Source organism: Cyrtonyx montezumae, unplaced genomic scaffold, assembly GCF_038088225.1.
Source record: "Cyrtonyx montezumae isolate F1298 unplaced genomic scaffold, pur_monq_1.0 scaffold_13, whole genome shotgun sequence".
NCBI classification, from domain to species: Eukaryota; Metazoa; Chordata; class Aves; order Galliformes; family Odontophoridae; genus Cyrtonyx; species Cyrtonyx montezumae.
In genome coordinates this window covers 197,106-225,098 of record NW_027071859.1, presented here as the reverse complement: position 1 = coordinate 225,098, position 27,993 = coordinate 197,106, and the positions used below count along the sequence as shown (strand labels likewise).

Genomic DNA, 27,993 nt, shown 5'->3' with positions numbered 1-27,993 from the left:
GGAAAGATTTCAAAGACAGTAACATGAAGGATGACCTTTAATGGAAGCCCTTGTCCACATCTCATAGGTGACCAGGAACAAGACTAAGCACTACCTTCTACCTGTCTGGGTTTTCTTCCCAGCGAACCTAATTTTCCCAAACAGGCAACAGTGTATTTTGATGGGAACATAAAAGAGCATAGCCCAGCACATAGCTGTCTGGGCATCATGGAAACACAGCTACTGCTTGAGCACAGTGCACACGACCATCTTAGGCAGGCAAATCAGAAGTGCCTTGATACGGAGCTGCAACAGAACACACAGCAACCAGACACGGGGTGCAGGGTAAAGATACTTCTGTAGGGCACCTCAAGTGAGATGAAGTTCACCTACAGTAACTTGGGAATCCCTCAGCTTGATGCAGTTGATAGAATCATAGAATATCCTGAGTTGGAAGGGACCACGTGGACCATGGAGTCCAACCCCTGGCTCCACTCAGCATCACCCAAACCCTGCGGCTGAACACTCCCTGAGCTCTGGCAGCTTGAGGCTGTGCCCACCGCTCTCTGTAACTCCCCCGACCCTCCCCTGGCACAACTTGCTGTAGCTCCAGGTCGTCGAGGTGGTGTTGTTAGGGTGTGATCAGCAGCGGTCAGGCATGCTGTACAACATGGCTTTTTTACACTGAAGGCTCCAATTCTCTTCTCTAAAGGCAGCTGTGAACCATGAATTGGAACTTTTACAAATCCTAACCATCTCCTCACAACTATTCCGAGATCAACCTGATCATCATGAAGGTATCGCAATTACTCCTTCACCACGAGATATAACTCCCTGCCTACTAAGTGCTTATACACGGATACCTCGGTAATAATCGCAGTGACAGTATTTAGGGGTTAGGGGTCTGCCAGAGGTGTGCTCTTGAAGGAGCGACCAGGCGGTGCCGGCGGGGAGTTGTTTGTACGGTAAGGGCTGGAGTGCCCCCTTCTGCTGCACCGCCGTCCCGAATTCAGCTCTCGCGTCGGGGCAGCACGCGGCTGCCCTTCGCTCTGTGGACACGTTTGACCCTCCCCGCGTGCCGTAGCCGCCTCGCGCGCCGTCAGACCGGAAGTGCCCGCGGTCGCTATGGCGGCGGCGCGCAGGACGGCGCTGCTGTGTGGCGGTGAGCGCCGCGGGGCGCCCGGGCTGTGCTGCGGGGGCGGCGGGGCTGAGGGGAGCGGTTCCTTTTGGGGGCGGTGTTTTTCTCAGCTGTTTGTCTCAGCAGGGTGGTTTCCTTCCTCGGTTTGTCGGATGAGCAGCGGTGGAGGGCCCGCGAAATTCCAGCCGCCCCCGAAGCCCGTTGTCATCGACAAGCAGAGGCGGACGGAGGAGAGGAGGTAGGAGGGTGGTCCACATCTCAGGTACTGTGTCCAGTGTTGGGCCCTGGAGCGTGTGCAGAGAAAGGGCAGGGAAGCTGTGAAGGATCCGGAGCGCAGGTATTATGGGAGTGGCTGAGGGAATAGGGATTGTTCCGTGTAGGGAAGAGAAGGCTCCGGGGAAACGATATTGCTCTCCAGCGCTCCCTGAGAGGAGGCTGTGGGTAGGTGGGAGCCAGCCTCTCCCCCCAGGTAACAGCAACAGGACAAGAGGCGGTGGCCTTCAGTTGTGCCAAGGGAGGTTTGGATTGGGTACTAGGAAAAATGTCTTCTCAGAACGAGTGGTGAGGCACTGGCACGGGCTGTGCGTGGTTAGTGGGTGGTAGGATTTAATTTTTAGGCAAATATTTGGATTTCTTTCATACATTTTATGGAGATGTTTTTCTTTTATGTTTCTTAAGTTTGGATTTTCTTACAGGTTCTTGAGCCCTGAATTTATACCTCCAAGGGGAAGAACAGATCCTCTGAAGTTCTATATGGAAAGAAAGGATATGATACAGAGACGGAAACTTTTCAACATCCCTGAGTTCTATGTTGGTCAGTAGCAGCAGTAGAACTTTCATAATTTAAGTATTGTTCATTGGGTGAAATAGTTAAAAAGCGTGCTCTGAGATTGTTGAATATCATGCAGCCTCACGGCACCTGCTGTCTCAGATCAACCCGTATGTGTGTCTGTGCATACTGTTCCACATTTTAAACTCATATCCAATTTCCATTGAAAAGACGACACTAATGTGGTTGCTTTTTTGATAATTTGTTGTTGTTGTTTTTAACTGGCATTTCAGCATGGTTGGCAAGTAAAACTCAAGAAATGAAAAGGGGAGAAGAAGCTTTACAGTTCACTTGCAAGAACCTCTTTGAACCTGTCCTGAATTAATGTATATTAAAATTCATTCTTATTTTGGCAGTTCAGTTGGATGATTAACCTTTTTGGAAACGTACCTAAATGTACTTTATCTGACTCTTTTACCACGTGTTAGTGCTAGTTTGCTGGAATACTCTCAGTTTTTTCCTTTTTGCAGGCAGCATTCTTGCTGTTACTACTGCAGATCCATATGCTGATGGCAAAACCAATCGGTTTGTAGGGATCTGCATTCAGAGAGGAGGAAAAGGGCTTGGTGCTACCTTTGTGCTTCGGAATGTTATAGAAGACCAAGGTGGGATTTCAGCTGTGGCAGTTATACCACGTATTTGAAGTCATGGCACTGCTCAGTCATTTTATGCCTATGTACTGCCTTTCAGATCTGTCCTCAGCATGGGACTGATGCATGTCGTGGTTTCACACTGATGAGCAGCTCTGATCCACCATTGTTCTCTCACTTCCCCTAACTCGGAAGACCGGGGGAAAATAAATATGAGAAAAGGCTTACAGGTTGAGATAAGGATGAGGGGAATCATGCACTAATTACCACTGTGGACAAAACAGACTCAGCATAAGGGTTACATAAATGTAATTTATTGCCTACTAATAACAGGAAGGAACTAAAAGCAAACTGAACACGCCTTCTCCCCTCAAGTGGCACAGGGAGTGGAGGCTGCAGTCAGTTTGTAACGCTTTATATCTTCGTTCTCTGCCCCTGTTCCAGTATGGTGTCCCCTCCACAGGATGCAGTTCTTCCTGAACTGATCCTGCTTGGGCTTCTCACAGGCTGCAGTTCTTCAAGATCTGCTCCATTATGGGTCTGTACCATGGACTGCTGTCCTTTGGAAACAGACTGCTCCAGCATGGATGGCAGCTATAGAAAGACCTCATGCTTTACCTGGCCAAGGGGCTGCTCCTGCAGGGGCTCTCCATGGGCTGTAGCCTCCTTCAGGCCACATCCACCCACTGCACTGTGGGCTTCTGCATGGGCTCTGTTGTGGGAAGAGCCTCCTCCAACTGTGGGCCTCTCCAGAGCTGCAGAGAACTTCTGCTCTGTGCGTGCCCTCCTTCTGCACTTACCATTGGTAGCTGCAGGGCTGTTGCTCTCACATTTCTCACTTCTCCCTCCCATCTGCTGTAACTCCCGTTGCACAGCAGTCTTTTCCTTTCCTCAGTCTGCTCTCCTAGAGTATACACAGCATCACTTATGGCTCAACTCTGGCCATTGGAAATCCCTCTGAAGCAGCTGGAGCTGGCTGTGATGTGACAGTGGGCAGCACAAGGCTTTGCTTACATAGGCTACCCTTGCAGCCCCTCCCATCCAAAACCTTGCCTTTTAAGCCTGAGACAATGTGATTCACTGTGGCTGTGCTTACATTTGATCCTGGGAAGTGTACTGCTAGCCATGTAAGTCCAGTTTGACCACTGTGTATTCATATGCACTTGTTATGCTGTGGGCATGAACTGTGTTAACAAGCAAGTGGGCATATATATGTATCTATGGATAAGCTTCTCTTCCTCAAATTCAATTTACTCAGTATCTTTCTCAGGCCATTCTATTATCAGAGACTGGACTTACCTGCATGTGAACAATCACCTGTGCCCACAGCACTGTATGTGTAGGTCCCTGTAAAGGTAGAGAGCAGCTGTTAATTTGGTATTAATATTTCCAACTGATGTGGTCACTGAAACAGAGTTTCTCTCTCCAAGGTGTTGAAATTTGTTATGAGCTGTACAGCCCCCGAATCCAGGAAATCACGGTTCTGAAGCTGGAGAAGAGGCTGGATGACAACCTGATGTACCTGCGAGACGCCCTTCCTGAGTACAGTACCTTTGATATGAACATGAAACCTGTGTCTCATTTAGAGCATGAAGAAATTCCTGTAAACAAGGTGGGAGCATTATAGTTGAGAGGAAATGTGGGGGATAAATTTTTGACTTTCTGACCGATGCAGAGGTCCTATCAGGGTGGCGAGCAGGCACCTGGAGGTTCCACAGGGCTCCTGCTGACAGAGGACTGCATGAGGGAAGGGTCAGGGTGGGGGCTACGAAAAGGTCCTGCACCAAAGGATGATGAGGTGTGGAACAGAGTTCAAGGGGCCTTTGGACACTGTGACATAGGGTTTGGCTGGTTCTACGTGGAGCCAGGGGCTGAACTCCTATGATCCCTGAGACTCCCTTCCAACTCTGGATATTCTTTAATAGCCTGGAAGGCTGTTAAACAGCTTTTAGCTGTGGTAGTGGTCAAGGTGATACAAGTATATAAAATATGGTGCCTAAATGCTATTCCTATAGTGAGAGAACACTTATAACCTGTGTGCCTGCCTTCCTCAGTAGTTAACTGAGAAAACACATGCAAGTAATGGCGTGCAGGTGCCTCTGTGCTATGGAAACTTAAGGAACAGTTCACTAGAATCTGTATCACAGGAGATGTGGCAGACCGCTAAAAGAATGCTGTGTACCTCAGTAACTTACAGGGAAAAGGAGGAACAGTTCCTGTCATATTCCTTTTTCCTTAGTTAACACAGTTAGAACCATAGATGAGTTAGTTAATTGTATGTCAGTTTAAGGACTGTGTAATAAATCACGACAGCATTATTTAGATACATTAACAACCACAGCAGCCATGTGGACAGAAAATTCCTTTTCTCCCAGTGATGTCCAGTAGTCCCATAGTTTAACAGAGTGTTCCATTTTCTTCTGTTAAAGCAGAACTGTCAGAATTTTTACTGTGAACCAAAATAGCGAGACCTTTTAATACCTTTTTCTCAATCTTTCACCCTAGCTGCAGGTAAGAATGAAACCCAGACCGTGGTCAAAACGGTGGGAAAGGCCAAAATACAATATAAAAGGAATAAAGTTTGAGCTACCAGAGAGAAAAATGAAAGAAGCACAGAAGTGGAGGCAGCCCTGGCTAGAGTTTGATATGCTGCGAGAGTACGACACTTCAAAAATAGAAGAGAAAATCTGGAGGGAAGTGAGTGAAGAGCTCAAAAAGTAACAGCTTTGAGTTAACTAAGTTCTAATAAACATTATTGTGTTGGCCCTGCTTCAGCTTCCTCCTTTAGATCCTAGCCCTCAGTAGGGGGGTTGCAATTGCTGTCATCACTTACAAACAGTTGTTTTTCCTGTTTGGCCAAGCAGATAGCAGCCAGTTGTGAAAATGCTTAAGTCAGTAGGTTCAGAAAGGGGCTACAGCAGGGCAGCAGACGTACAGAAGCCCAGCCACACAATCTGAGAGTAAGTGCTGCTCATTTGTCCTGTACAGACACTTCTGAAATCACATCTGATAAAGCACTAATAATAGTAATCTGACAACAAAGCAGCAATACAAACACTTTGAAACCAGCCTGGAAGAATGAAGCCAGATGAGCTGTTATTCAAATCAGACTGTATGAGCTGGTGTAAGGTTCACCATGGAGTGATACTCAGCTGGGACGGGTTCTGAGCTCAAGTGAGAGTGACCTTCCCATGTTACAAGTCACGGCAGTGTCTGCAGCCACCAGAAGAAGCATCTACAGAGGTAAATTATGACTGAATCTATTCCAGTTTCATAGCAATACAAGACTAACTTCTTCAGGAGCAACTTTCAACAGGAATAAGGAAGCAGGAGAAGACCAAAGCGAGCAGTGAGATCACATGCTTGAGCTGATTACTGATAGTTACGTCTTTGCATTCAGGAAAATTGAAACGCACCATTATTTACAACAGATCTCCTAATTCCTGGAGGTAACCAAGTGCCAGTACTGCCACAGTTTATTTCCATTCTTCATGCGTAAGACTTGAAGCATTAAGAGTCTCATTAACACAAATGTTTCTACTTTTCAAAATAATTGTTTTGCTTTTATTTTAAGTCGTTTTTTGTCTGTAACACCGATCAATGCTATTTACAATTAAAATAGTTTACAAAAATATATATTCTGTAATAAAAAAAATAGAAAAGTCATAGGGAACAAGCCTGCACGAGTACTAGACCCATAACATTTAGTAAACTTACCAGAATTTGTGATGTGCTGCTGGTTCTGCAACGCAACACCCTTTTTCTTCTGCACCATTAATGTTTACTGCAAATGGACAAAGTTATACAACACTAGAAACCTAAAGGGGTACAATGAAATAATATTCAGTGCATCTTACTGGGAAGCAAAAGACTTTCTTAGAAAGTCAGTTACCAGAAGGTAACTGCAGTTGTCACACTTGGATTTGTCAGATGAGCAGAACAACTGCAGGTCTGTGCATCAAGTCCAGTCTCTATCTCAAGTGAAAAGCTCCACTACAAATCACTTCAGGGAAGAACAGATCTAGTAAAGACGTTCTCCTGTGCAACTTCTTACCTTCCTGAATACCCATTTACCATCAGCAGATGTTCATCAGCCCAACTCCTCACTGCACAGGATCAAAAAGCTACCACAAGCTTTCTAAGTGAAGAACTCAAAGGTAACCACCAAAATCACAATACCTTGTTGTCCACATAGAGTTCAGTGACTCCTGAGTCAGAGATTCGTTATGAAAACAGCTTGGGAAGTTGTGTAATGTAACATTACAGGCACTCCCTTATTCCAGGTATTCCTCCCAAAAGAACAAAGCAGTAAGGCTTGTCATGTATTTCAGAACACCTATGCTTTACTCTGACAGCTGTGATTTCTAAAAAGACTCCTTTACCTAAGAGGAGATGTCAGTAGAAGACATTTGGAAAAAAAAACAACACAGTATTTAACAGTAAAACAACTGCAGATAGGGTCCACTAATTAAACATTACCACTATTTTAGTGTGAGCACCAGGCTTGTTTCAGTAATAGAAATGCTGCTTCAAAAAAATTCCCTATCTCCTGATCACAGACTTCAGCTGTTCCAGTTTGTACTCTTCAATGAACTCTTCAGCAGTACGCAGAGCCTTGACTTTCACCAACAGCAGAACTACTTCTTCAGTTTCATCACTATTTAAACAAAAAAAAAAAAACAGCTGATAGAGCAACATACTTATGTCCAACTTCAAAATCAACAAGCTAAAATGAACTTAAAAGAGGCAGGGAGCTCTCCCTGTTTGTGTTCAGGTGCCCTTTCCTACACTGATCAGTAACTGCACCCAACATCTGCAGCCTCAAACTGTCCTGAACTAGTACTACAAAAGCAGTCCGTTTTACATTCTGGTCTCCATGTGTTGTTGTATGCAGATGTTGGAAGTACATCACTGAAAGCATTAAATGTATGACACTTGAGGAATTCAAGAAAAATAGAATCATTAAGGTTGGAAAAGACACAAAGATCATCTAGTCCAACTGTCAGCCCATCACCACCATGCCCAGTGCACCACGTCCCTCGACCAAATATTAACATGAGGTCTATCAGGAGGTGCTGCATCCCAAAGAACACATTATTCATTACCTGTGGTTATTCCTGTGAAGCACGCGTGCACACTGCAGCAGATGCTGACAGAAGTTCAGTAACTCAGGGAGAGTTGACCCACTTCCAAGGCCTCGGAACCAGCTTTCGGGGAAGCACGCAGCCACCTGTTCAACAGAGAACACCTGAAGTCAGAAAAAGGCCTTCAGTAGAACTAAGTCACACCACCTCTGATAGAGGCTCTCCTTTGGAGGTATTGGTAGTAGTGTTTACTCTTCAAAAGACAGGATCATCAGTCATCATGGGCAGTTTACCTAAAAGCCTATGAGCCAATGTTTGCTTTAAAATGCCTCTATACACCAAGGTCGTAACAAAACCTTCCAATGTTAAATAATAGTACTTCATCTTCAGACTACATCTGTCCCCGTGAGAATAAGACCTTTTACCTCTTTACACTTCTCTATGTTGTCTGGCCCTGGTGGTGTGTTTATGAGGTTCAGAAGAAGGTAACGGTTCAGCAGCTTGCTCAGTCCCAAATCACGGACTGTATCTTCCTGTACAATCCCATCCCAAAGGAGAACATTGGAGAGCAGCTGCAGTAACAAAGAAACAAAACATGAACACTTGGTTGGAGGTACATTAAAACCCACCTTTTCCTTTTTTTCTTTTTCACAGCTGGAACTGGGATTTTAATTGTGCTCATGCATATGAATCTCATCTTTAGTACAAATTCAAATATACTCACAGCGGAAACAATCACAGGCATTCAGAAATTCAGCACTTGAGCAACAAAGCTGTGCTACCACACTTACACAAACATGCAGCCATTACACCCTACAAGAAAAGAACGTGTGCTCTGCATACACACACTGAGGAAAGAGAGCCACTACCAGAGAGTCTGTGACTGCTCTGATGGAAGGTCAGCAGGAGCAGTCGATGAAATTAAAGCCTCCTGAATATCCAACAGTTGGGTAAGCATAAATAGCTCACTGGCAAAAAAAGCTCATCTTCCTATTAGAATATAGGAAATGAAATCTGATTCCTGAGCATTTAAGAGCTATTTCCCCAAAGACCACCATCTGCTTTTAACCAAAATCCTTTTCACAGAAAAGATGGGTGCTTGTCCTTTACCTTAACAGCCGACCAAAACCGCCTCTCTTGGAATTTTGCACATGGCGAAGATTTGTCTTCCACAGCACTGGTCACAGGAACAAGGGGGAAAATAAGCAGACAACTCATCTGTTAAAGACTGATGAATTACAACTATGGAATTCTTCCAGCAGTGATGGCCAGAAAAAAGGTCCAGGGAAACAGCTGTTAATCTGAACCCTTTACAATACCCGATGAAATTAGAAATTGGAAACACTCGAGTCTACATTTAATGGATTCTGATCAAAATAACACTGCTTGTAACCTGACAAGCATGCTGCAACAGATGCAGCAATGCTTTTCTTCTAGCTGTATCTTAACCCCACATCTACCAAACTCTTATCAGTTACCTCTCAGAGTGCACAGCAAGAAGCATCAGCAATTGAATCGATTTGAGAAATGAAAGGAGAAATAAGGTTCATAGGTTCATAAGGTTGGAAAGGACCTACAAGATCATCTAGTCCAACCATCCTCCTATCACTATCTCTACCCAACTACTAAATTAAGTCCTTTAGCACCTCATCTAAACGCTTCTTGAACAGCGCTAGGGATGGTGCCTCACCCACACCTCCCTAGGCAGGCCATCCCAGTGCCTGACCACTCTTTCAGAGAAAAAAATGTTTCCTCAGGTCTAATCTAAATCTTCCCCGGCGCAACTTGTGGCCATTCCCTCTTGTCCTGTCATTATTTATCAGGGAGAAGAGGCCCACCCCCTCCTCACCACAACCCCCCTTCAGGAAGTGGTAGAGTGCAATAAGGTCTCCTCTGAGCCTCCTCTTCTCCAGACTGAACAATCCCAGCTCCCTCAGCCGCTCCTCATAAGACTTGTGCTCCAGACCCCTCACCAGAGATAAAGAGGAGAAAGGGGAATACACCACCAAAAATAACACAAGCCCTCAGATTCAGTGAGTTAGTATCACAGAACCAGACTCTGCTGTGGACTTCATAAACTAAAAGCTTTCCAGTTATGAAAGCTTTTAGTTACAGGACAAAAAAACCATTAAGTTGCATGGAGTTACTCTTGCCAGAAAGAGTTGATAAACATTAAGGCTTGGTAACTATTCCTATAATGAAACAATTGAAGGAAAGTTTGTTCCATTTCTTCATGGATGCCTACAATATTTCACCTACATTTGTGGGGAAAAGGTATAGAAAAATAGAATAAGAACTAAAAAATTGAGAATAAAAATTTTAAAAAGTACAAAAAAAATATTCAGAGTCAGCTTACCTTTTAGGATACAGAGGGATAAAGACATCCTCCTCTACAGATTTCTTCATCCTCAGGACAACCATGTTAATCAAATCCTGTTAAAAAAAAAAAAGGTATTAACACACCCTCATAAGAAAAATCTCATCATTTATTTGCAACAATTTCAGGTGATTGTTTTGTTAATGTGGAAATAAAAAATGCTAATTCAGTTGAATGCAAGTACCATTGTATAAAATACACACTGAGATCATGACTACAATTACAGACCTGTGAGCAAGTCTCAGTTTTAACCATCTTTGATTACCAAGATCTCATTTTAAAAAGCTAATATATTTTCCAGCCATTAAGTTCTACTAAAAAAAAATAACGCACCATAGCTACTATACAAACAATCCCACCTAAATTTGTTCACTCAAATTCAAGAGTGGCAACTGCATAAACACTGGGCCTAAACATCAACTCAGCCACACCTACTTGATGCTAGATAAACCCCCACACTTACATGCATATAAAATCAGAATTGGGCTACGAAAGGGTATGTTGCAGTGAGTACTTATATGGTAATTAGATGATCACCAGGATTAGTGAAGTAAACTTTTTCCTGAACAATTAACTCATATTTGGGGATTTTTTTCCCCCATTTCTTCTGTAAAAATGAATATAAAGAATTTCCTTGTTTTTCTAGTCTATACATATGTTAGGACAAAACGCAAACCAAGCTGACCACTGGAACACTACTAGAATTTAAATGAAAAGGTATTTAAATGAAGTCTAAGACTCCTGACAATTTTTGTTGTGCTAAAGCAAGACAATTAAATCCACAGACTTCTGACCAGGACAGGCACAATTCTTCTAGGAATAGAGAGTGACATTTGTCTCAGGAGTACTCCGTGCCCCATAAGCTTCAGTAAGAACAACATCAGAATATTGGTATTTCAACTGTTAAATTTTCTGACTACAGTGACAAAAAGTAACCAGAGCTGAAAAACTTCAGGAGATTGCTCTAAGTGCACACAGAAGCACAGGAAGTGCACACAGTGGATCAGAACTTCCCTCCCCATTACCATAACAGCCTTTACCTGTTTTGTTCGACTGCATTCACTTTTGGACTGGACTTGCTTTTCAAATACTTTATTACAAAGCTGTATAAGGTTCTCGGTCTGTGAAGTCGATAAAGGATCCCACACGTTCTTTACAAATGCTGAAAAATAGGAATTTAATTCATTCATGATACCCATATGTGACCATCTGCTCTTGTTTCAAGGAAGTAAACATTCAAAAAGCTAAACCTTTCATTTACAGTAACCTTAACAAGTAATTGTAATTCTTAACATAATTTTACATCTACCACTTATTTAAGGTTTTATTACAGAGCTGCAGTGAACATTCAAGACAACCTTAATATACCTGTAATTTTTGGCAGAACAGTTTTTTCAATCACTCTAGGCAAAACTTCCTCATCATGATCATCATCTCTTTCTGGCTCAGATGACTTTTTCGCATCACTGAATTCTTCTACAGCTCTGAACCAGGGCATCTCTTCCAAGTCTGTAAAATTCTGCGGAAAGATCACTCCTATCAGTTGCTCAGCTCGTCAGGACTGAGAGAAAAAGCTCCATGCAAAAATATACCCAATGATACCACAAGGATTCCTCACTTAACAATTTGACATGGATTCCAACTACTGAATGGACCAAAACAGCAAGCTAAAACCGAATTTAAAGCTAGATTTCAGAGGGTAGGGCTGTCAAAACCTCAGCAAACAACTCCACGTTAATACAGATGCAAGTGATTCACCTACAAGCTTCCTCTTGACAGGTTAAGATGTACTCCTTCCAGTTAAAACACTTGTCTCAAGCTCTGGAAAGACTCTATAATCCATAGCAAAGTACCCATACAGAAGTCTTCCCTGCAAACATCGTGCCTCTGTCCTGTCATACTTTGAGCTGCCAGAAACACCCACTGATCTTGTCAATTAACAGAGACAAGTACATCAGAAAAGACAAGTCTGCAAAAGACAGCACAGACCAGAAACATAGCAGACTTTACTGAGCACTGCCTACCCAGAAGCCAGGAGGATATAATCATACACACACACACACTTTTTCACAAAAATGAAGTCTGATGATACACCTACCTCAAGAGGACTCCAGTTTATTAACTGAATTCTGATTAATGGATTTAAAAGCTTAGGCAGGCAAAAACTGATGTAAGCATCACAGTAAGAGTCAGGAAACTTCTCTTTCCACTCCTGGAATTTCAATAGGATTTTTCTGATGTCACAAAAATCTGCATGGACATCTTCAAAGATTTTTCTACTCTCCTCTAAAATGTTATCTACGGATAATATTCAACGGAAATAAAAAGAAATAATCACAGAATTTATCAAGGCATAAGCTGAATAGTTTATACACCTGCAGAACATAAGAAATACCCTTAAGATAAGTGCATTTGTCCTTTATCTTTCACAACTCTTACACTAAAATGGGTTTTAAAACCAGCACTCCAGAAAAGCCTTTTTCAGGAAAAAAACACAGATCACAAAAAGATCTCTGTAATTTTGAACAACTGCACGGATTTAAGCATTCATTACGTTTCATATTTTATATGTCTCTTCAAAATTCACACCCAAAAATCCTTTTGCTGTTATTCTGAAAACACGCACCATGCCTCTCCCAGCTCCTCATCACCTGTTCATTCAAGGCAGTTTGAATCTTCATTTAAAATACATTGCAACTTTGGAAAGCAAACTGTTTCCACTACGGAAGCCCACAATCATATCTGTTCTTCCTAATCCCTTGGTCAGAATTGTTTAAAATGCACGAATCCTATGCTGTCAAAAATAAATGATATACAATTCAAAGGGAGTATTTCTTCATTTTCCTCTGAAAATCCTTATCTATTTTGTAGGAATTTTTTTCTCATATACTGACCAACCTTTGCTCTTCTGGAATTCAGACAACTCTGCCACAGTCAGCTCATCATCACTCGACATGCCCTCGTGGTGACCAGCTTTCTGTGAACGCTCTCTCTGCCGTCTGCAAGCCCTGCATTTTGTAATGAACTCAGGTGAGTGATCATTCCCCTGTACATATGCAGAAGGAAGTTCAATAATATACAAAAAACACATGGTGAGAGCAATAGCCTAAGGAAATGCAATCAGTAAGCACAAGTCATTATGCAACCCTATGGACACAGACTGTAACAGTAAGGTACTTTGTCAGCTGCCAAAGGAGACTAAAAGTGTCTCTAATACCTTCCCCCCCACCTCATTCCTATTAATGACTAATAACTCCCCACCTGAAACACGAAGCATCCAACACGGTATTGGATGCCATTCCTGACAGGCATGGTCTGTAAGAAACCACTGAGCTCTTAGGAGTCCACCAGCTCAGCTGTAAACAGCTTAGACAACAACTTGCACAAAAACTGTGATGGCATCCAAGTGTCAGTGGGGCTCAAAAATGTTACTGTTGTGGCACCACAGACCATAACAGCTTGCAAAATTAACAGTTTTCAGCTACCACAAGAAAGCTTTATACATATTATTTGTATAGCACAGATCTTGGATGCAGTTATTTACATCACTTAGCATGAACAGTTAGCAGTTTGCTTCAAGCCAAGTTTTACCACATCTTTTTTCAACTATTAAAACTCCCAAGTCCTTAACTGTGTCTAAATCCAGTTATGACTCAAGGCACCAATGCAACCAAAACAGTTTCAGAGCTCGCAGTAACTTAAAAGTCAGCAGCAGGCTCTGAACACTGACATCCAAAATGTAGTACCTAGCCTGCTCTGATAACAGAGGATAGGCTAGATGTTCTGCTTCACCCAGCACCATGCCAGCAGCAAAAGCACCACCTGCCTATTTCTGCTATCTCTACAATAATTTAAGGAATTTATTTATGTATACAATCACAATATTATTTGTTCCTACAGCAGGGAAAAAATCTACTCTCAGTTTCATAAACAGTCTCACTTCAACTTACTTCAAATTAATAATACCCACTATTATTACCCATTATTCTATGATTCTATTAACATTCACATTCCCATCAGCTTAGAGAGAACCACATTATTGTGGTGTTGCCTTACTGAAGATGGCTTCCAAATACCGTGACTTTGGAAAGGAAATACATTTGTGTGTGCGTACAATCTCATTTAGTAATCCTGCAGATTTACAGTCATCCCTGAGTGACAGGAAACAGATATACATTTATTACAGTTAGATGTAATTACACAACAGCTACCTTCGATGTTCACATGTTTTCAGAAGCTTCATCTTTTCATCATTTTCCAATCCATCATGAGGTGGTTTGTCATTCCCAGCTACCAGGGGACAGGAACAAGACAAAGAGGTAAGACTTAAAGGGGATCTTTTCACTGAATGCAGAGCACTGATTCTCTAGTGTAAGAAAAAACAGCATTTCCACTAAGCACAACTAAGAACACAACAATTAAAAGCTCTGTTAAACATACAAGTACAGACTCATTTCTAATAAGCTGAAATAGTTTTTAAATGGCTGCTACTTTTCTCTTAACACCTGTTCTCAGCCTACAACACCATTTCACAAGATTACATGTGCTGCTAGTTTTCACTCAGCAGCATTTTATCCTGCATGCTCAGAAGTCTGAAACTGTGAGTGGCAGTTAAAAGAAACGGGTGCATCTGGTCTCCTGCTCGCAGCAGCTCAAAGCATACTGTGCTTTGCTTTCCTAAACAGGTTTAGAGGGGATTTTCTGTTTGTTTCCTTAAACAAAGATTCACGTGGCACATAAAAAAGGCATCAGTATGGAAAGAAAACAAGATGAGAAAATTGTCGTAATTTTCCCTACAGGGACTACAAGATAGCCTCTATTTTGAATAAAATTTTTACACAAAAAGGCTTATTTCTTCATGTCCTTCCCCTCACTTAACTGCCCAGTTTGAAATTCATGCTTTTAGCCTTAAAAACACTAATATTAAAGTGCTGTTACCAAGTAAATGCACTGCTCTTCGGCATATTCACAAATGCCAGCATCCTGTACCAGCTTAAGATCTACTAGAAAACTGCCTCAATTTTTCAAGTAGATACACAACCACTGAGATCAATAATTCAGAGCTGACTCAGAACTTTCCCATGCTATATTCACTATAATAACATGGAAAAGTGATTCCATTGAGTCTTACTTAGTTGAAATCCTTGCCTAAGTATACAAGACGTCCACTGACAACACGACAGGAGCAAAAATTAAAGATGAAAATAAAATATAATCCAAACACTGACTGTGCGTTTCTACTTAAAGAATGAGATCTCAGTAGGAAAGTAACATGTAACTTCATACTAACTTGCTAGATGCTGCATGTAAGCAGATTCCATTTTCAGCTCCTCTTGCCTTCGTTTCAGTACCAACATGGCTCGTTGCTGAAGAAGTGCATGCACAGCAAATTCTAGCTCATCTATGTATTCCAACTGAAATATGGTAAACAATAATCAGGTTTGAATAAATAAGTGGAAGAACAGGTCTCACAGACTTTCAAGAACAACAATGAAATCACAACAAGAGTATTAAAGATTGAAAAGCAAGAGCCTGCTCAATGGAGTTAAAGACTAAAAACCACAAACAAAATGCCAGTTGCCTATTACTGGGCTACCTAAGTACCCTATCCAAACGTGTTCAACAATTTACTGTTGGTGTAAATAGTCTGCTCTCAGTCTGCCTTTGAACACCTAGCCATCAAAAGAAACCCACCAACTAACACTTGTACTCTTTGGAGTTACATAAAGAAGACTCACAGGCTGCAACATAACTGACACTAATGAGATTTGACAGCACTTCCTGCAGTGGGCACATTCACTGAAGCTGAACTTTGGGCAGTATCTTCCAACCTTCCAGCACTTTTTCGTTTTTAAATACATAAGCTCTGCAGTTCAGGAAATACAGCAGATAACGTAGACAAATCCTCAGACAACTCAGCTAAATACCAACTCAAACGTAATGTACAGTCCTTACTACTAATCACGTTACAAAGCAAATACATTGAGATCCCAAAACCGAAGGCAAGTCCCACCTCTCATACAGCTTTAGGACACTTCAGTTATTACATATGAAAAAACTTCTTCCAATAACATTTTGTTTTTATCCATCACAACCCAGGTGAGCCCACAGCTCAAGTCAGTATACATATACTAACAATCATTTCAGGTTACAGTGAGGGGTGGTCTGTTTCTCCTTTTGTTTCCTACTACATTCAAGTCTCTGACAGAACTGATTTGGTAACTGGGCATCTCTCATAATCATTTCCAAACAAGAAACCTAATTTTTCATTAACAGAATGCACATTTATCATCTTAAATAAATGGGTGGCAGGGGACAGGAGGAAAACATACGTACTTTCTCATTGAAACAGTTTACCAAGTTTTCAACGTATGTTTTCATGGTCCTGTAGAATTTGTAATTCATGGCAGCATCTGAAGACTTCTCTAATTCCTGGACAGTTAACTTTGAATTTTCGATGTCCTCCATGTATTTTTCATGCTCCCTCTGGTGAGCACAGTGTACATCCTGCAATGATGCTATCCTAAAGAAGAAAACACTCAGGCAATTAAAACCATGACAAGTTAACTGTTAACACATTCCCAAACATTTTCCAATTAAAATAAAGTATAAAATCTTTGTCTGTGCTAATAATAGCACTTGCATTTGAGCTTAGAACTGCAAGATTTACCCATGTCAACATTTGCACAAGTATTGTGTGTGGACAAGATTAATGCTTCAGAAAAATCAAATGGCACTTACATAGTGCTCATTCTGAAAGTACCACTGACATTTTACTCACACTTCTCAATACAACATGCTCCTGAAGAACACAATAAGGCAAGTCTAGTGATGTCATACCACATAGATTCTACACAGGTTGATGTCGGTACAGCTACAGCACACAGCAGTACATCCACACCAACTTAATTTAAGCTGCAGGGACAGAAGCACTCACCTTGTGCTCGTTACCCAATACAAAGCATCTGAGGACTTCTTGGTACTAACCATACAACCCAAGACTTCTCCTTACAGCTATCATCAAGCATTAATTAAATACCCCAGAAAAGTTCACATTTGTTACAATTCTGTTCATTAACAAAAAGTAATAATGATCTTATGTATCTCTTATGATTGCTCTGTTTGAGAAAGACTTTAACAGAACCCAGAAGCAGACTTGAATTTAATTTGCTTCCCTGAAGGAGGAAACAGATTCCAATGAAAACAATTCTGGCACAACAGAGAACATTGTAGTTGAAGTTAAAAAATGAAGGGGAAAAAAAAAGCAAAAAAACCCCAAGTTATTACAATTACAAGTTATTTTAGCATTTAACACATTAAATACATCAGTAAGGTGTAATGCTATCAAACTATTACTACCAGACTTATTCTCCCCTCCCTTCTTGTTACTTTCCAAATGGGTTTCCCACTCTCTATAGCCTTTTGCACTTGATTGTGCACTTCATTTCATTCCTTTAAGGTGATCAAGGGAAAGAAAGAGTAAATTCCTTAGAAATATTTAGTCCACTTCAGTTGCAATTTACCTTAAACCCAAGCAAGCCAGCAGCAATCTGTACCAAACAGGATACGTGCACAGATTCACACAATTAACGGTATCCATTTCTATTTCAGCTCTATGATGTTACTTGCCTGAACTCATCACAACAACTGCTTCAGTCTGCATTAGCACTGAGAAGTGACCAGGATGGCTACCTTGGTAGCTTCAGATGCCTGACCCCACCTACCTGTCCTTCTCACACACTCCCTTGGAAGGTCCCACCTCCACCCAGGACATTTCAGCTGCCCACTGCTTTGTCTAGACAGGCAGAAAAAGAACCACTATAAAAGGGCGGATAGGGCTGGCAGTCCCAGTCCTGAGTGAGGTTTTCCCTCCCTGGCAAACATAGCACTGTACCTCACTCCTTTGAGTACTAGCATGTAGAATAAAGCAGATTTCCACAGGTGATAAAATGCTTGAGAAGTCCAAAAACTCCCCTACAACAAAGCACTGCCAGGTTAAGATAAGATCTGTAACACAGTACTGAACGTTACAATAAGCACAAGACATAATCAACCCAGAAAATCCTTCAATATTCAGAAGAATAAGACTGCAGAGCTGTCATCATTTACTTTGTGACAAAATGAACATCTCAGAAATTAATGCTAGAAGCAGTATTTACCTTTCAATCAGTCGCTTTTTTACAGTTTCCAAGTTCACAGGTGGTAAGGAAACACAGGGATCAAACGCATGTTTCACCAGTTGGGATTTACTCGGGGAAGGATCACTGTAAATTTCCTAAGAGAAGTGCCACACTTTCAATGCACAGTTTACACAAAGTTAATTAAATTTAATACACAACTGATCTCTAAAGCTGCAGAGGCAAATCATTTGAATACATAAGGCATATGATAAAGAGATGGATATTTCAACAATCCAATTAAGCATTTCCATACAACACAAAAGGGAAACTGAACATGTAAAAAGCTTTGTATTTATCGTGTACCAACACATACACCATATACATAAGTAATTAGTACAAAACAACCTATAATTTAGGGTAAAGTAGCTCTCTGCTTAGTCTGAGGACATTAATAGCTTCCAGCAATACATAATGGTTCAATACTGACAGCTGAGACCTCACAGATATTACTATTTTGAACATAAGAAGTAGAAATAAACTACAGCCAAGCAATGATGATAAGAATAGAACTTTCATTCTGACAACTTGGCTTGCTGTAATTCTAACTAAAAAAAAACCCCATATCTCCAACGATTTCAACATGTAAATTTAACAACATTCTGTATTCTAAAACAGCAGAAGTTTGTAGGCTAAGATCTAGCCAAAACACAATCACTTGAAGTAATCAAGTCCCTGACCAAGGTCTGTTACTAAAAGCTTTTGCAAAAATACAGGGTTTTCCATAAACAAGTGGAGCATGAGGACACAGAACACCAGTTACACTGGATTTGAAATTCAGAAACCTTCCCAATCCTCTAAACCCCTTCCATTTAGCAGGCAGTAATTTCTATACCTCCCCCTTGTGACAGAAGGGACTGCTAACCCAGGTTTTCCTAGTCTGATACAGAACAGATGATTCAAACCAAAAACAAAACATCCAGCTAATTAGAGCAAATATTCTTAACTATTATTTGCCAGAAGAAAAAAAAATTCTCTTGCATATGAGCAAAAAGCAAATTTCAACAGTTAGGAAGACGAGTATCACCTGAGAGAGTTTGACAGCTTTCCTTATTTGCTGTTCTTCCCACTTCGTTTCTGCTTCATCTTCATTTGATTCATCACTCACAGGCACTAGAAGTTAAATCAATCATTAGTACACATCATTATGCCCTCAACCTATTTCCCTACTCCTTACCCAATGCTCTCCATCTTTAAGAAGAACAACACCTCCCACAGCCGTTACAAGGAAACATTATAAACAAATGAGAGCAGGTGAAGAGCCTGCACATGAAGACCATTTCCAAACGGGAAGATTTAGAATTTAGAAATGGCAACCAGATTTTGCAGAATCCATATCAATATTCATCTACCCAACAGTTTCTCAGATTACTTCTGCAGTATCAGAGGAACAACAATCAAATGTCTCAAAGCACAGCTGTATATAATGTGAGACTTCCAATGCAGTTAGACTACAACAACAGGGACGTTACACACAGAAAATCCTTAGGTGTTCTAAAATGCACAATCCACTGTAGACACAGAAGTTTCTCAGTAGCATTTATTACAACTACAGAATCAGATGGTATCTGCACAGTACTTACAACCATTATCCAAATAATAAACCAAATGGTCTACAAGCCTGGCAAACCAGTGCTTTGTAAGTGCAACTACAAAAAGCAAGATGATTTAAGAAGCAGCAGAAAAGTCACATACACTTTGCATGCAGTACGTTTGCTTACTTCCAAAGGGCTGGGTTGGCTTTTGTGTGTCTGCTCTTACTCCTTTTCAATAATAGTTGTAATGTCAGTGCATGGAGAGCAGAATAACATTCCATATAAACCTCAAGGACCAAGCTTTATGGTTTTTTGTCTAGATCAAGAGCAAAACCTTGCACTGTACTTTTTACTGGGCAAGTCTCACATTCTTCCAGACATCAGTCAAACAAAGACAGCCTCTGGGAGCAAAGACACAAACTCACCCATGTGTTCAGCCATCCTATGCCTCAGAGTTCTCATTTTAGGAACAAAATGGAGATTATTCATATCAGACTCATCCTCACTCTCTGAATCACTGCTTTCTCTTCTCCGAGGAAGTTGATGATCATGGGACACATCTAATGGGAGATAATCAGCATGGGTCCTGGCTAGGTGACTTTTCCTCCAGGCAGCTGCAAGACAGCCTGCATCCAAGAGAAACAAACTCTCATCACAAGACTAAAAGCAACACTATCACCCCTAGTGTAAATAACCACCGCAGTTCAGGTTCATTGTACAATTCTGAACAGAAAATGCAACCTTTTTCTTATAAGCTTACCATACTGAACATAAGCAAATGGTAAAAGATTATTAATAAACAGCTTTTAACCTGAAAAGAAAGCTCAGACTTTTTTCTTCCAAATAAATCAACAGCCAGTCCTTTCTCCAGCTCTTTAAAAGGTCAATATATATATATATATATATCAATCAAGTTTACAAAGGAATTCAAACTTTACAAACAAAACAGTAGATAAAATTAATGTTTATCTCAAAGTGAATTATGAATCACGAAGTTTTTTTAGTTGTTGCTTTTCTATTTCTTCCAATATCAATAGTTACAATTTCTAATCTAGTTCCTAAAACAAGTACAGAATTATGACAAACACCTGCAACCAAAACCACCAAGCAACTGTCACTATTCTTTCAGGTGACTCAGCATAAACAACATGCTTAAAAAAATGAAGAAAATTGACCTGGTGAAAAATCCTTCCTCCTATGTGATGGGTTGGATTCATGTTCCGAATCTGCACTGTTGTAGTCCTCACTTAGTGAAGAATAACTCTCTTCCTCCGTCTCTCGAGCACCTTCAGTGCCACCAGTCCCAGGCTCCAACTGAGGTATTTCTGTTTTAAGAGAAAAAAAAGTAAGACTCGTTTCAGTTGCTGGAAACTGATGTGCCACATAACTGGCTACTAGCAACTACTCAGACTGTGATGAAACAAAAACTGGTCACACACCTACTTCCACCTGATCTTATCAAAATGTGCCAAACATTCATACTTCTCAATAAAGGCATTTACAAGACAGATCTTGTCTGGAATTGAGCATCTCTGTCAGTGCTGAACAAATACATTCTTCTGATAGACACATTTATACGTACAAAAGCCAGATATGAGCTCCCACATGCCATCCAATCTGCATGCTGATAGGTCACAGTTTCCCTTTTTAAACTGTAAGCTTGGGGAGCTGCTGTTTGGGTTTAGCACGCTAACAATGAGGGACTGCTCATTCAGTTTAAGATGGTTTTTGCAAGTCTTGTCTACCATTATCTCAGAATTCTTCAAACAACAAAAGTAATTTGTCTTTACCTATCACCACACATTCTGTAGATTATCTGAACACTGAACAAAATATGCCAAAGAATGAGACATATTTTTGTAGAAGTATTTGAACCACATGAGCGTCAATTAGATTGAGAAATAATTTCTTATCTAGCAGTGGCACTACAGCACATTCATGAGCTGACAAAGGTTTCAAGAGGGTAAACAGAAGGGAAGCGCACATTTTAGACACACCTGTAAAGCAGGGAAGCCCCAAACATCCCTCTAGTAAACTTCACTTCAACAGGGCACAGAATATGACAAGAACAATCAAAAGGTGTTGACAGCAGTCAATAAAAACATCTGTTTCAGCAGTTAATGTTTTAAAAACACTAAATTTGAAGTTGACCGTGCATCCCAAAGTCCTACTAAGCTCACATTTTCTCTAATGCAAATATTCAGTTTAAACTTCAAATTGACAGCAACAAGCAGCTGCCAAAAGGTTTGAAAGATATGATGCTGAGGCATACATTCACCACAAGTTCCACCGCCTCTGATTTACTGCAGGGGACCTGCGTGCCCAGCTCTTCTCAGGAAGAATCCCTGAGCTCCGATTCTGCTTACCTACCTCAGCATGAAAATTCCCAAGTTGAAACAACAGACATACAAGATTAGGATTTGCACAATACTCTTACTTATTTCATAACGTTTCATGGAACTAATGCTGATTTTTTTTAACTTATTAAGTACTTACTTTTACTTTCATCAGCTCCTTTCTCTGCAGACGGGGGATTTTCCTTCTTTTGAATTCTGAATGTTACCTCATTGAAGGAGGGCTTTTTGATTTTGAAAAGTTCCTCGTCACCTGGATAGACAAGAGTGACTCTGAGGCACAGATCAACAAAGACAGCAGCACATAGGCCTACGAAGATAAAGCGCACGTAATCTTTGCGCATTCACTCAGCACATATTTGGAAGCTTTGATTGCATTACGTCCCCTTAATTCTGTGGCACTATTACTCAGGATCCACCACTTCCGAAGTTACACCTGCGCAGGTCTTCTCAACACGGCAACAGAAGAGCTCTAATACACCATTTTCCACTGCAGTCCGACTCCCACGAGTCGCCCAGACCCACTCTGTGTCATTAACTTCGAAAACAGCAGCCCAGAGGAGTCACGTAGACCTGCAGTTCTCACGTTTGAGTCCGCCCATCATTAACCGAACCAGCCACAGAACCGCACAGAGCCACAGGATCATTCCGGTTGGAGACAGCCCTCGAGATCACCGCGCCCCAGCACCCCGTGCAGCACACCCCGTCCGCTACGCCACGCTGCCCCGCACGGCGTCCCCACGTCTCCGCCACCTCCGGGCGCGGTGACTCCCGCCGCAGGCCCGGCTCCCCGCAGGCCCGCCCCGCGGCCGGCCCTCACCTTCCCGCTCCTCCTCGTCGCTCCCGAAGCTCAGCGGCGCCCGACCGCCCCGCGCCGGCTCCTCCGGGGGCGGCGGCGGCGGCGGCGGCGGCTCGGCGGCGGCTCGGGCCCCTTCAGAGGATGAGGCGGCGCCGCCGCGGTCCCGCTCGCTCTCCTCGGGCTCCGCTCCCCCGCCGGGGCCGGGGCCGGGGCCGGGGCCCGGTAACGGGGCTGAGCCCACGCCCCGCTCTTCGTCGCCGCTGCTGCCGCTCGAGGCCGCGCGCCGCCGGCCGCGGAAGTTGCGCGGGGGCCGCCGAAACATCGCCGGGCGTACTGCACACCGCGCCTCCACTGCGCCTGCGCGACAACGCGCCGTGACGCCGCGCCCAAACTCCGCCTCTCGCGCGGGGAGGGGGCGGGGCACGCGGGACTTCTGACCAATGAGAGTCAGGCGAGAGGGCCTCCGTGGCACGGCCGGGATGGGCGGGGCCGGGGTGGGCGGGGCCGGGATGGGCGGGGGGCGGTGAACTGATATCACAAAGATGAGAGCCGTGGGAAGGGCTGTGAGTCCGTTCATGTCCGCAGCTGGTGGTGACTTCTTTCTTTCTCTGCACTGATCTCACTGAAGGAGTGAAACATTTAAGTGCCAGCTCTGACGTGAGGAAATGGGAACGTCTGCCCGGGAAGAGCAGGACGGGTGGGATCGTGGCAAGGAAAGGCTGAAGTTTTTGTGCATTGAGCAGTTGTAGTGCTTCATTTCTGTGGTGCGATACGAGGCGTGGAAAGAAAGCACTTCCAGCTTCAAGTTAAGCCACCACAGTTACACCGGGAACACAGCAGTCCTTTGTGTGAGGCTCTGTGTCCTAAGAGAAGGATCTGAAGCTGTGAATGTCTGACATGCATTTGCTGACATCGCCACATCTTTCTGTCCTCCACCTGTCTGATGCCTCAGGACTCCTGTGCAGGGAACTGTGTTTGTGAAGCACACTGTCACAAGAACACTACGAAAACTCAGGACAAACTGAACTGAAATGTATTTCTATTCAGTGAAGGTTCTGAACAGCACTTATCAAATAAAGCCCAAGATGTATCGTGAATAAGGACTGTAAAAACTAACAGTCCAGCAGGCACCATTCATCTTGCAAATGCTATTCACCACCTTCACTAAAAAACGTTGGTGGGTCTTCAGAAAAAAAAAAAAGGAAATACTTGTGCAAGCGATGGAACTAAACTTCTATAGGAATCTGTGCCTAAAAATGTTATCATTTTGAGTTCTGGTGAAAAGATGCATTATAGCTTTGGAATGTGTGTGCGCTTCCACTGTGTGCTTTCTCTGACTGACAGATACAGTCAGGGATAAGCTGGGGGTGCAAAGATAGACTGAATTCATCCCATGTAGCTGTGTACAATGTGGAGTTTACTGACATACATCAGCCAGGAATAATACCAAAGGAGTAACTTGATTTTATTTACCATTCCAGCACCGATGCTTCATGGTGCTGAACACATCTTGAGACTTCCCTGGGGCCTTGTTGTTCCTCTGACATTGTTTTAATAGCACATTTCCTTTTCTGTGTCACTTTCATTAAGTGAAAGTTTTTCCTCACTCACCTGATCTTAAATGCTTCCACAAAGATGGTCTGGTGAGTGCTGCTTTTGCAGGACTGAGCTGACTGCTTGAAAGATTAACTGTCCCAGGTCTTCAGCATGGGAGGAACATGGAAGAGAACCGTGGCACACTCACTATTTTTAGCAGGGAGGAACTGCTGTTTGCAGTTGTCACTCCAGGTAATACACTCACTAAGTGCCAATATTTTACTCAAGGTTTGTTGCATCTGATCACTGTGATCCTGGTGCAGAAGACAAAAAGCAAATTCAGCTGCCACAAAACAGTATCATATATTTCTGGAAGGACTCAAGCACTAATGTCAATAGATTTGTTTTATTAGGCACTAATAGTATCTTTCCTAACACTGCTGACACAAAACAGAATGAATTTCCCCTTAAACCATTTTGAATTGAAGGTTAAAGTTAATGGATAAATGAGAATTGCTATTAGCTCACAGACAACTGCTGCTGTTTTAGTAACTGTGAAATCTCACTGTTAAACCATTCCTGCTCATCCCAGGATGGAGTGCATCGCTTGAAGGAAGAAAACATCGCCGCAGAGAGCACCGAGTGTGAGCTATGGTGCATTGGGGTCCGGGAGAAAGAAACCCCGAGGGAAATTCGAGCATATCTTCAGACACAAACAGAGCATGTAAAAAATCCGAAACTGGAGCTATCGGGCTACTGTCTGTGTTTTGTTCCCCATCCTGTTCGGTTTGATAAGCGTTCCCACGCCCGGGGAAACCAACCTCGATACGCTCGGAGGAAGGGAACCGGGTTCGAACCCCGAACCCAAACAAAGACGCGAGGACGCGAGAGAGAGCGCGTCCGCGGGGCAGCGCCGGAGCCCCCACGGTCCCCCACGGTCCCCCCCGGTCCGGAGGCGCTCACCTCAAAAACCTCAAAAACCTCATGAGCTTTGCGGCTCGGGGCGGGTGTTTGCGCCGCCGTTGTTGCGCTGCTGTCCGCCCGGCGGTGTGCTCTGCTCAGCGCTGGGCGGGGAGGCTGCGGGGCACTGCGTCCCGAGAGCCTGGGAGCGGTGCGCCGTTCTCAGCGGAGCTGTCCGAGCGCTGATTGTATGTCACGTGGTGCTTTACTTTCCGCAAAGCCGCCAAGTTGGAGCACTGCAGCACTCAGGAAGAGTTGTATCCAGTTGTGTTTTGTTTCGGCCCGCCCTGCTCCTTCCGGTCCTCTCATTGGTTCCGCCTGCTGCCCGTTACGCGCACGCCCCGCCCCCCGGGATCATTCTTCCGGGAGAGCCCTGCCGCCATGATTAGCCGCCTGCGCGTTCCTGCCCTCTGGCGTCTGCAGAGCCGATTGGCTGCTGCGGCTGTCACTCAAAGTCCGAGAGGCGGGACGAGCGAAGCCACCTTTCCTCTCTATCGGCGCTTACGGCCGGCTGACGAGCTCGTGCGCAGTTCGGACGGTAATGCCCGGCCCGCCATGCCGAGTGAGGGCAGTCCGGGCAAGGGGCTCACGGCAGCGTGACGTCACTCGGCGCGACACGCAGAGGACGGGGTGATCATCACGTGACCCGGCGGTACGGTGTGAGGAAATGTGGGTCCCCGCTGGGCCGGGCCGTGGGCCGGGCGAGTTGGGGGGGGGGGCAGAAGGGCTGGGGAGACAGAAATGGGGGAATATGAGGTGTCCTCTTGGAGCTGCGGGTGCGCGGACGTGTTCTGGGGCTCCCACGGCGCTGAGAATGTGGGAAATGGCGGTGTCACGGGGCTGGGCCTGGCACGTGGGGTATTCCCATGAGAGTCGGGAGAAGGGGCGGGGGTCTTCGCGCCTGACTTCCCCTCCTCCCTTCTGTCCTCCCGCAGACCATGGCTGCCCCCTTTTCCCCCACGCTGGTGATGGGCGAAGCCTCAGAGAGCGACTCAGAGCCGGAGCCAGGGGGGAACGCGGCCCACACCCTCGCAGCAGGGCTGAAGGTGCCGGGAGAGGCGTCGGAGACCGAGGAGGAGGAGGAGGAAGAGGACGGTGCGACCCGAGTGCCGCTACCAGGGATGTCCCGGGAGCCCTCCCTGCTGCAGCAGCGGCTGGGGGCAGGTGAAGGGCGGCTGCGGGGTGCAGTGGCTGAGGCATTGGGGCGCAGTTTCAGCGCGGCCGCGCGGCTGCTGGAAAGCCTGGGAGGGCCCCTGGGCCAAGCCCAAGCCGGGGCGGCTGCCACCGCGCACTGCCTGTGCCTGGTGCGCCGAGACCTGCGTGTTGTGGCAGCCACCGTAGCCACTGTCACCGCCTGCCGCCTGCTGCCCAACATCCGTGGGGAGCTGTGAGCGTGGCGACAGCCGTGGGGCGGTGCCGGCAGCCATGGGGAGCTCCTGGCATCATTGTTGCAGTGTCAGTGTCCCCGAGCTCCCAGCGCTGCATCCAATGGACTTGAGAGCTGTGGTTGTCACTTATGACGTTCTCATTGTTACTGCGTTCCCAGTGCCGTGTCCCCTTCAGCTGCTGATGCCACTAACAGCACTGCCACTGAGCACTCAGTGTCCCAGCGGTGCCCCTGTGTCTCCTGGGCTGTGGGGACCTTGGCTCAGCAGTGGCACTGTCATCAAATGGGAGCTCCTGACAGCTGCTTGATCCAGAACTCTGTGGTATTGCCCTATTTCAAGGATCTGAGTGTTGTGGCACTGATTAAAGCCCTCTGGAGACAGAGCTGCAGCAGGGATGGGATTCTCATTCAGGGAGCAGCAGTGCATTCACCTCTGGCACCAATGATCTGAGCAAGGTTGCCTCTCATGTCCCCAAGTTGTGGCCATGTCCCATGCATCCCTTCCTGCCCTGTGAACATCACCTGGACACTGCCCCCAAGCCGTGGCTGCATCCTGAGTGCCTCCTGGCCGTGTCCTCATCCTGCTGTGCCTCTGTGTGCCCCTCTGAGAACTTCAGCAGGGGCAGGGAGGAGTGCATGGGATACTCACACCACAGAGCCCCACAGCTCTGTTACACCGTGTCCTGCTGGGGCTGTTACCCCTTATGGGACGCTGGGGATGCACCCTGGGTGCTGGTGGGCTTGTGGCATCAAAATGCCTGAGGCCTGGTGATGGTCCTGGGGGCTCCAGGAGGGTCCCAAATGCCCCCAGGGACTGACCCCAGGGATGGTGGAAAACCAGGATGAAGGTTCACTTTTCCCATTCCCCTGTACTGCAGCAAAGAGGAGAGGTTTTGTAAAGGGCACAGCGGCGATGGATTCATTTTGTTCATAGGTTCATAAGGTTGGAAAGGACCTACAAGATCATCTAGTCCAACCATCCTCCTATCACTATCCCTACCCAACTACTAAATCAAGTCCCTCAGCACCTCATCTAAACGCTTCTTGAACAGCGCTAGGGATGGTGCCTCACCCACCTCCCTAGGCAGGCCATCCCAGTGCCTGACCACTCTTTCAGAAAAAAAATGTTTCCTCAGGTCTGATCTAAATCTTCCCCGGCGCAACTTGTGGCCATTCCCTCTCGTCCTGTCATTATTTATCAGGGAGAAGAGGCCCACCCCCTCCTCACCACAACCCCCCTTCAGGAAG

General features: G+C 44.4%; 3 protein-coding genes across 7 annotated transcripts; 2 read left to right on the top strand and 1 right to left on the bottom strand.

Annotated features, from left to right (window-relative positions):
* Positions 1-1,246: 1,246 nt before the first annotated feature.
* MRPL19 (mitochondrial ribosomal protein L19) lies at positions 1,247-5,265 on the top strand. The gene is made up of 5 exons (XM_065731095.1): positions 1,247-1,355; positions 1,813-1,931; positions 2,417-2,551; positions 3,967-4,148; positions 5,042-5,265. Exons 1-5 carry the CDS (start codon positions 1,270-1,272, stop codon positions 5,255-5,257), a joined length of 738 nt encoding a protein of 245 aa, XP_065587167.1. The 5' UTR covers positions 1,247-1,269; the 3' UTR covers positions 5,258-5,265.
* A 1,694-nt stretch (positions 5,266-6,959) lies between these two features.
* GCFC2 (GC-rich sequence DNA-binding factor 2) lies at positions 6,960-23,184 on the bottom strand. Of its 5 annotated transcripts, none has more exons than XM_065730420.1 (18): positions 22,884-23,184; positions 22,206-22,316; positions 20,885-21,034; positions 20,135-20,335; positions 19,202-19,287; positions 18,157-18,272; positions 16,334-16,520; positions 15,288-15,411; positions 14,209-14,287; positions 12,896-13,005; positions 12,096-12,295; positions 11,366-11,516; positions 11,038-11,159; positions 9,977-10,053; positions 8,731-8,797; positions 8,046-8,192; positions 7,642-7,766; positions 6,960-7,193 (listed from the first exon to the last, which is right to left on the bottom strand). In XM_065730420.1, the coding sequence occupies exons 1-18, from the start codon at positions 23,182-23,184 to the stop codon at positions 7,079-7,081; spliced, it is 2,469 nt and encodes an 822-aa protein (XP_065586492.1). In that variant the 3' UTR covers positions 6,960-7,078. The 5 variants fall into 5 exon arrangements, with proteins under 5 accessions (XP_065586492.1, XP_065586490.1, XP_065586491.1 ...); XM_065730418.1 differs by having other exon boundaries at positions 11,366-11,520; positions 12,097-12,295; XM_065730419.1 differs by having other exon boundaries at positions 11,366-11,530; positions 12,107-12,295.
* A 3,085-nt stretch (positions 23,185-26,269) lies between these two features.
* BLOC1S3 (biogenesis of lysosomal organelles complex 1 subunit 3) lies at positions 26,270-26,969 on the top strand. Its single transcript, XM_065730448.1, has one exon. It carries the CDS (start codon positions 26,297-26,299, stop codon positions 26,747-26,749), a length of 453 nt encoding a protein of 150 aa, XP_065586520.1. The 5' UTR covers positions 26,270-26,296; the 3' UTR covers positions 26,750-26,969.
* Positions 26,970-27,993: the final 1,024 nt, after the last annotated feature.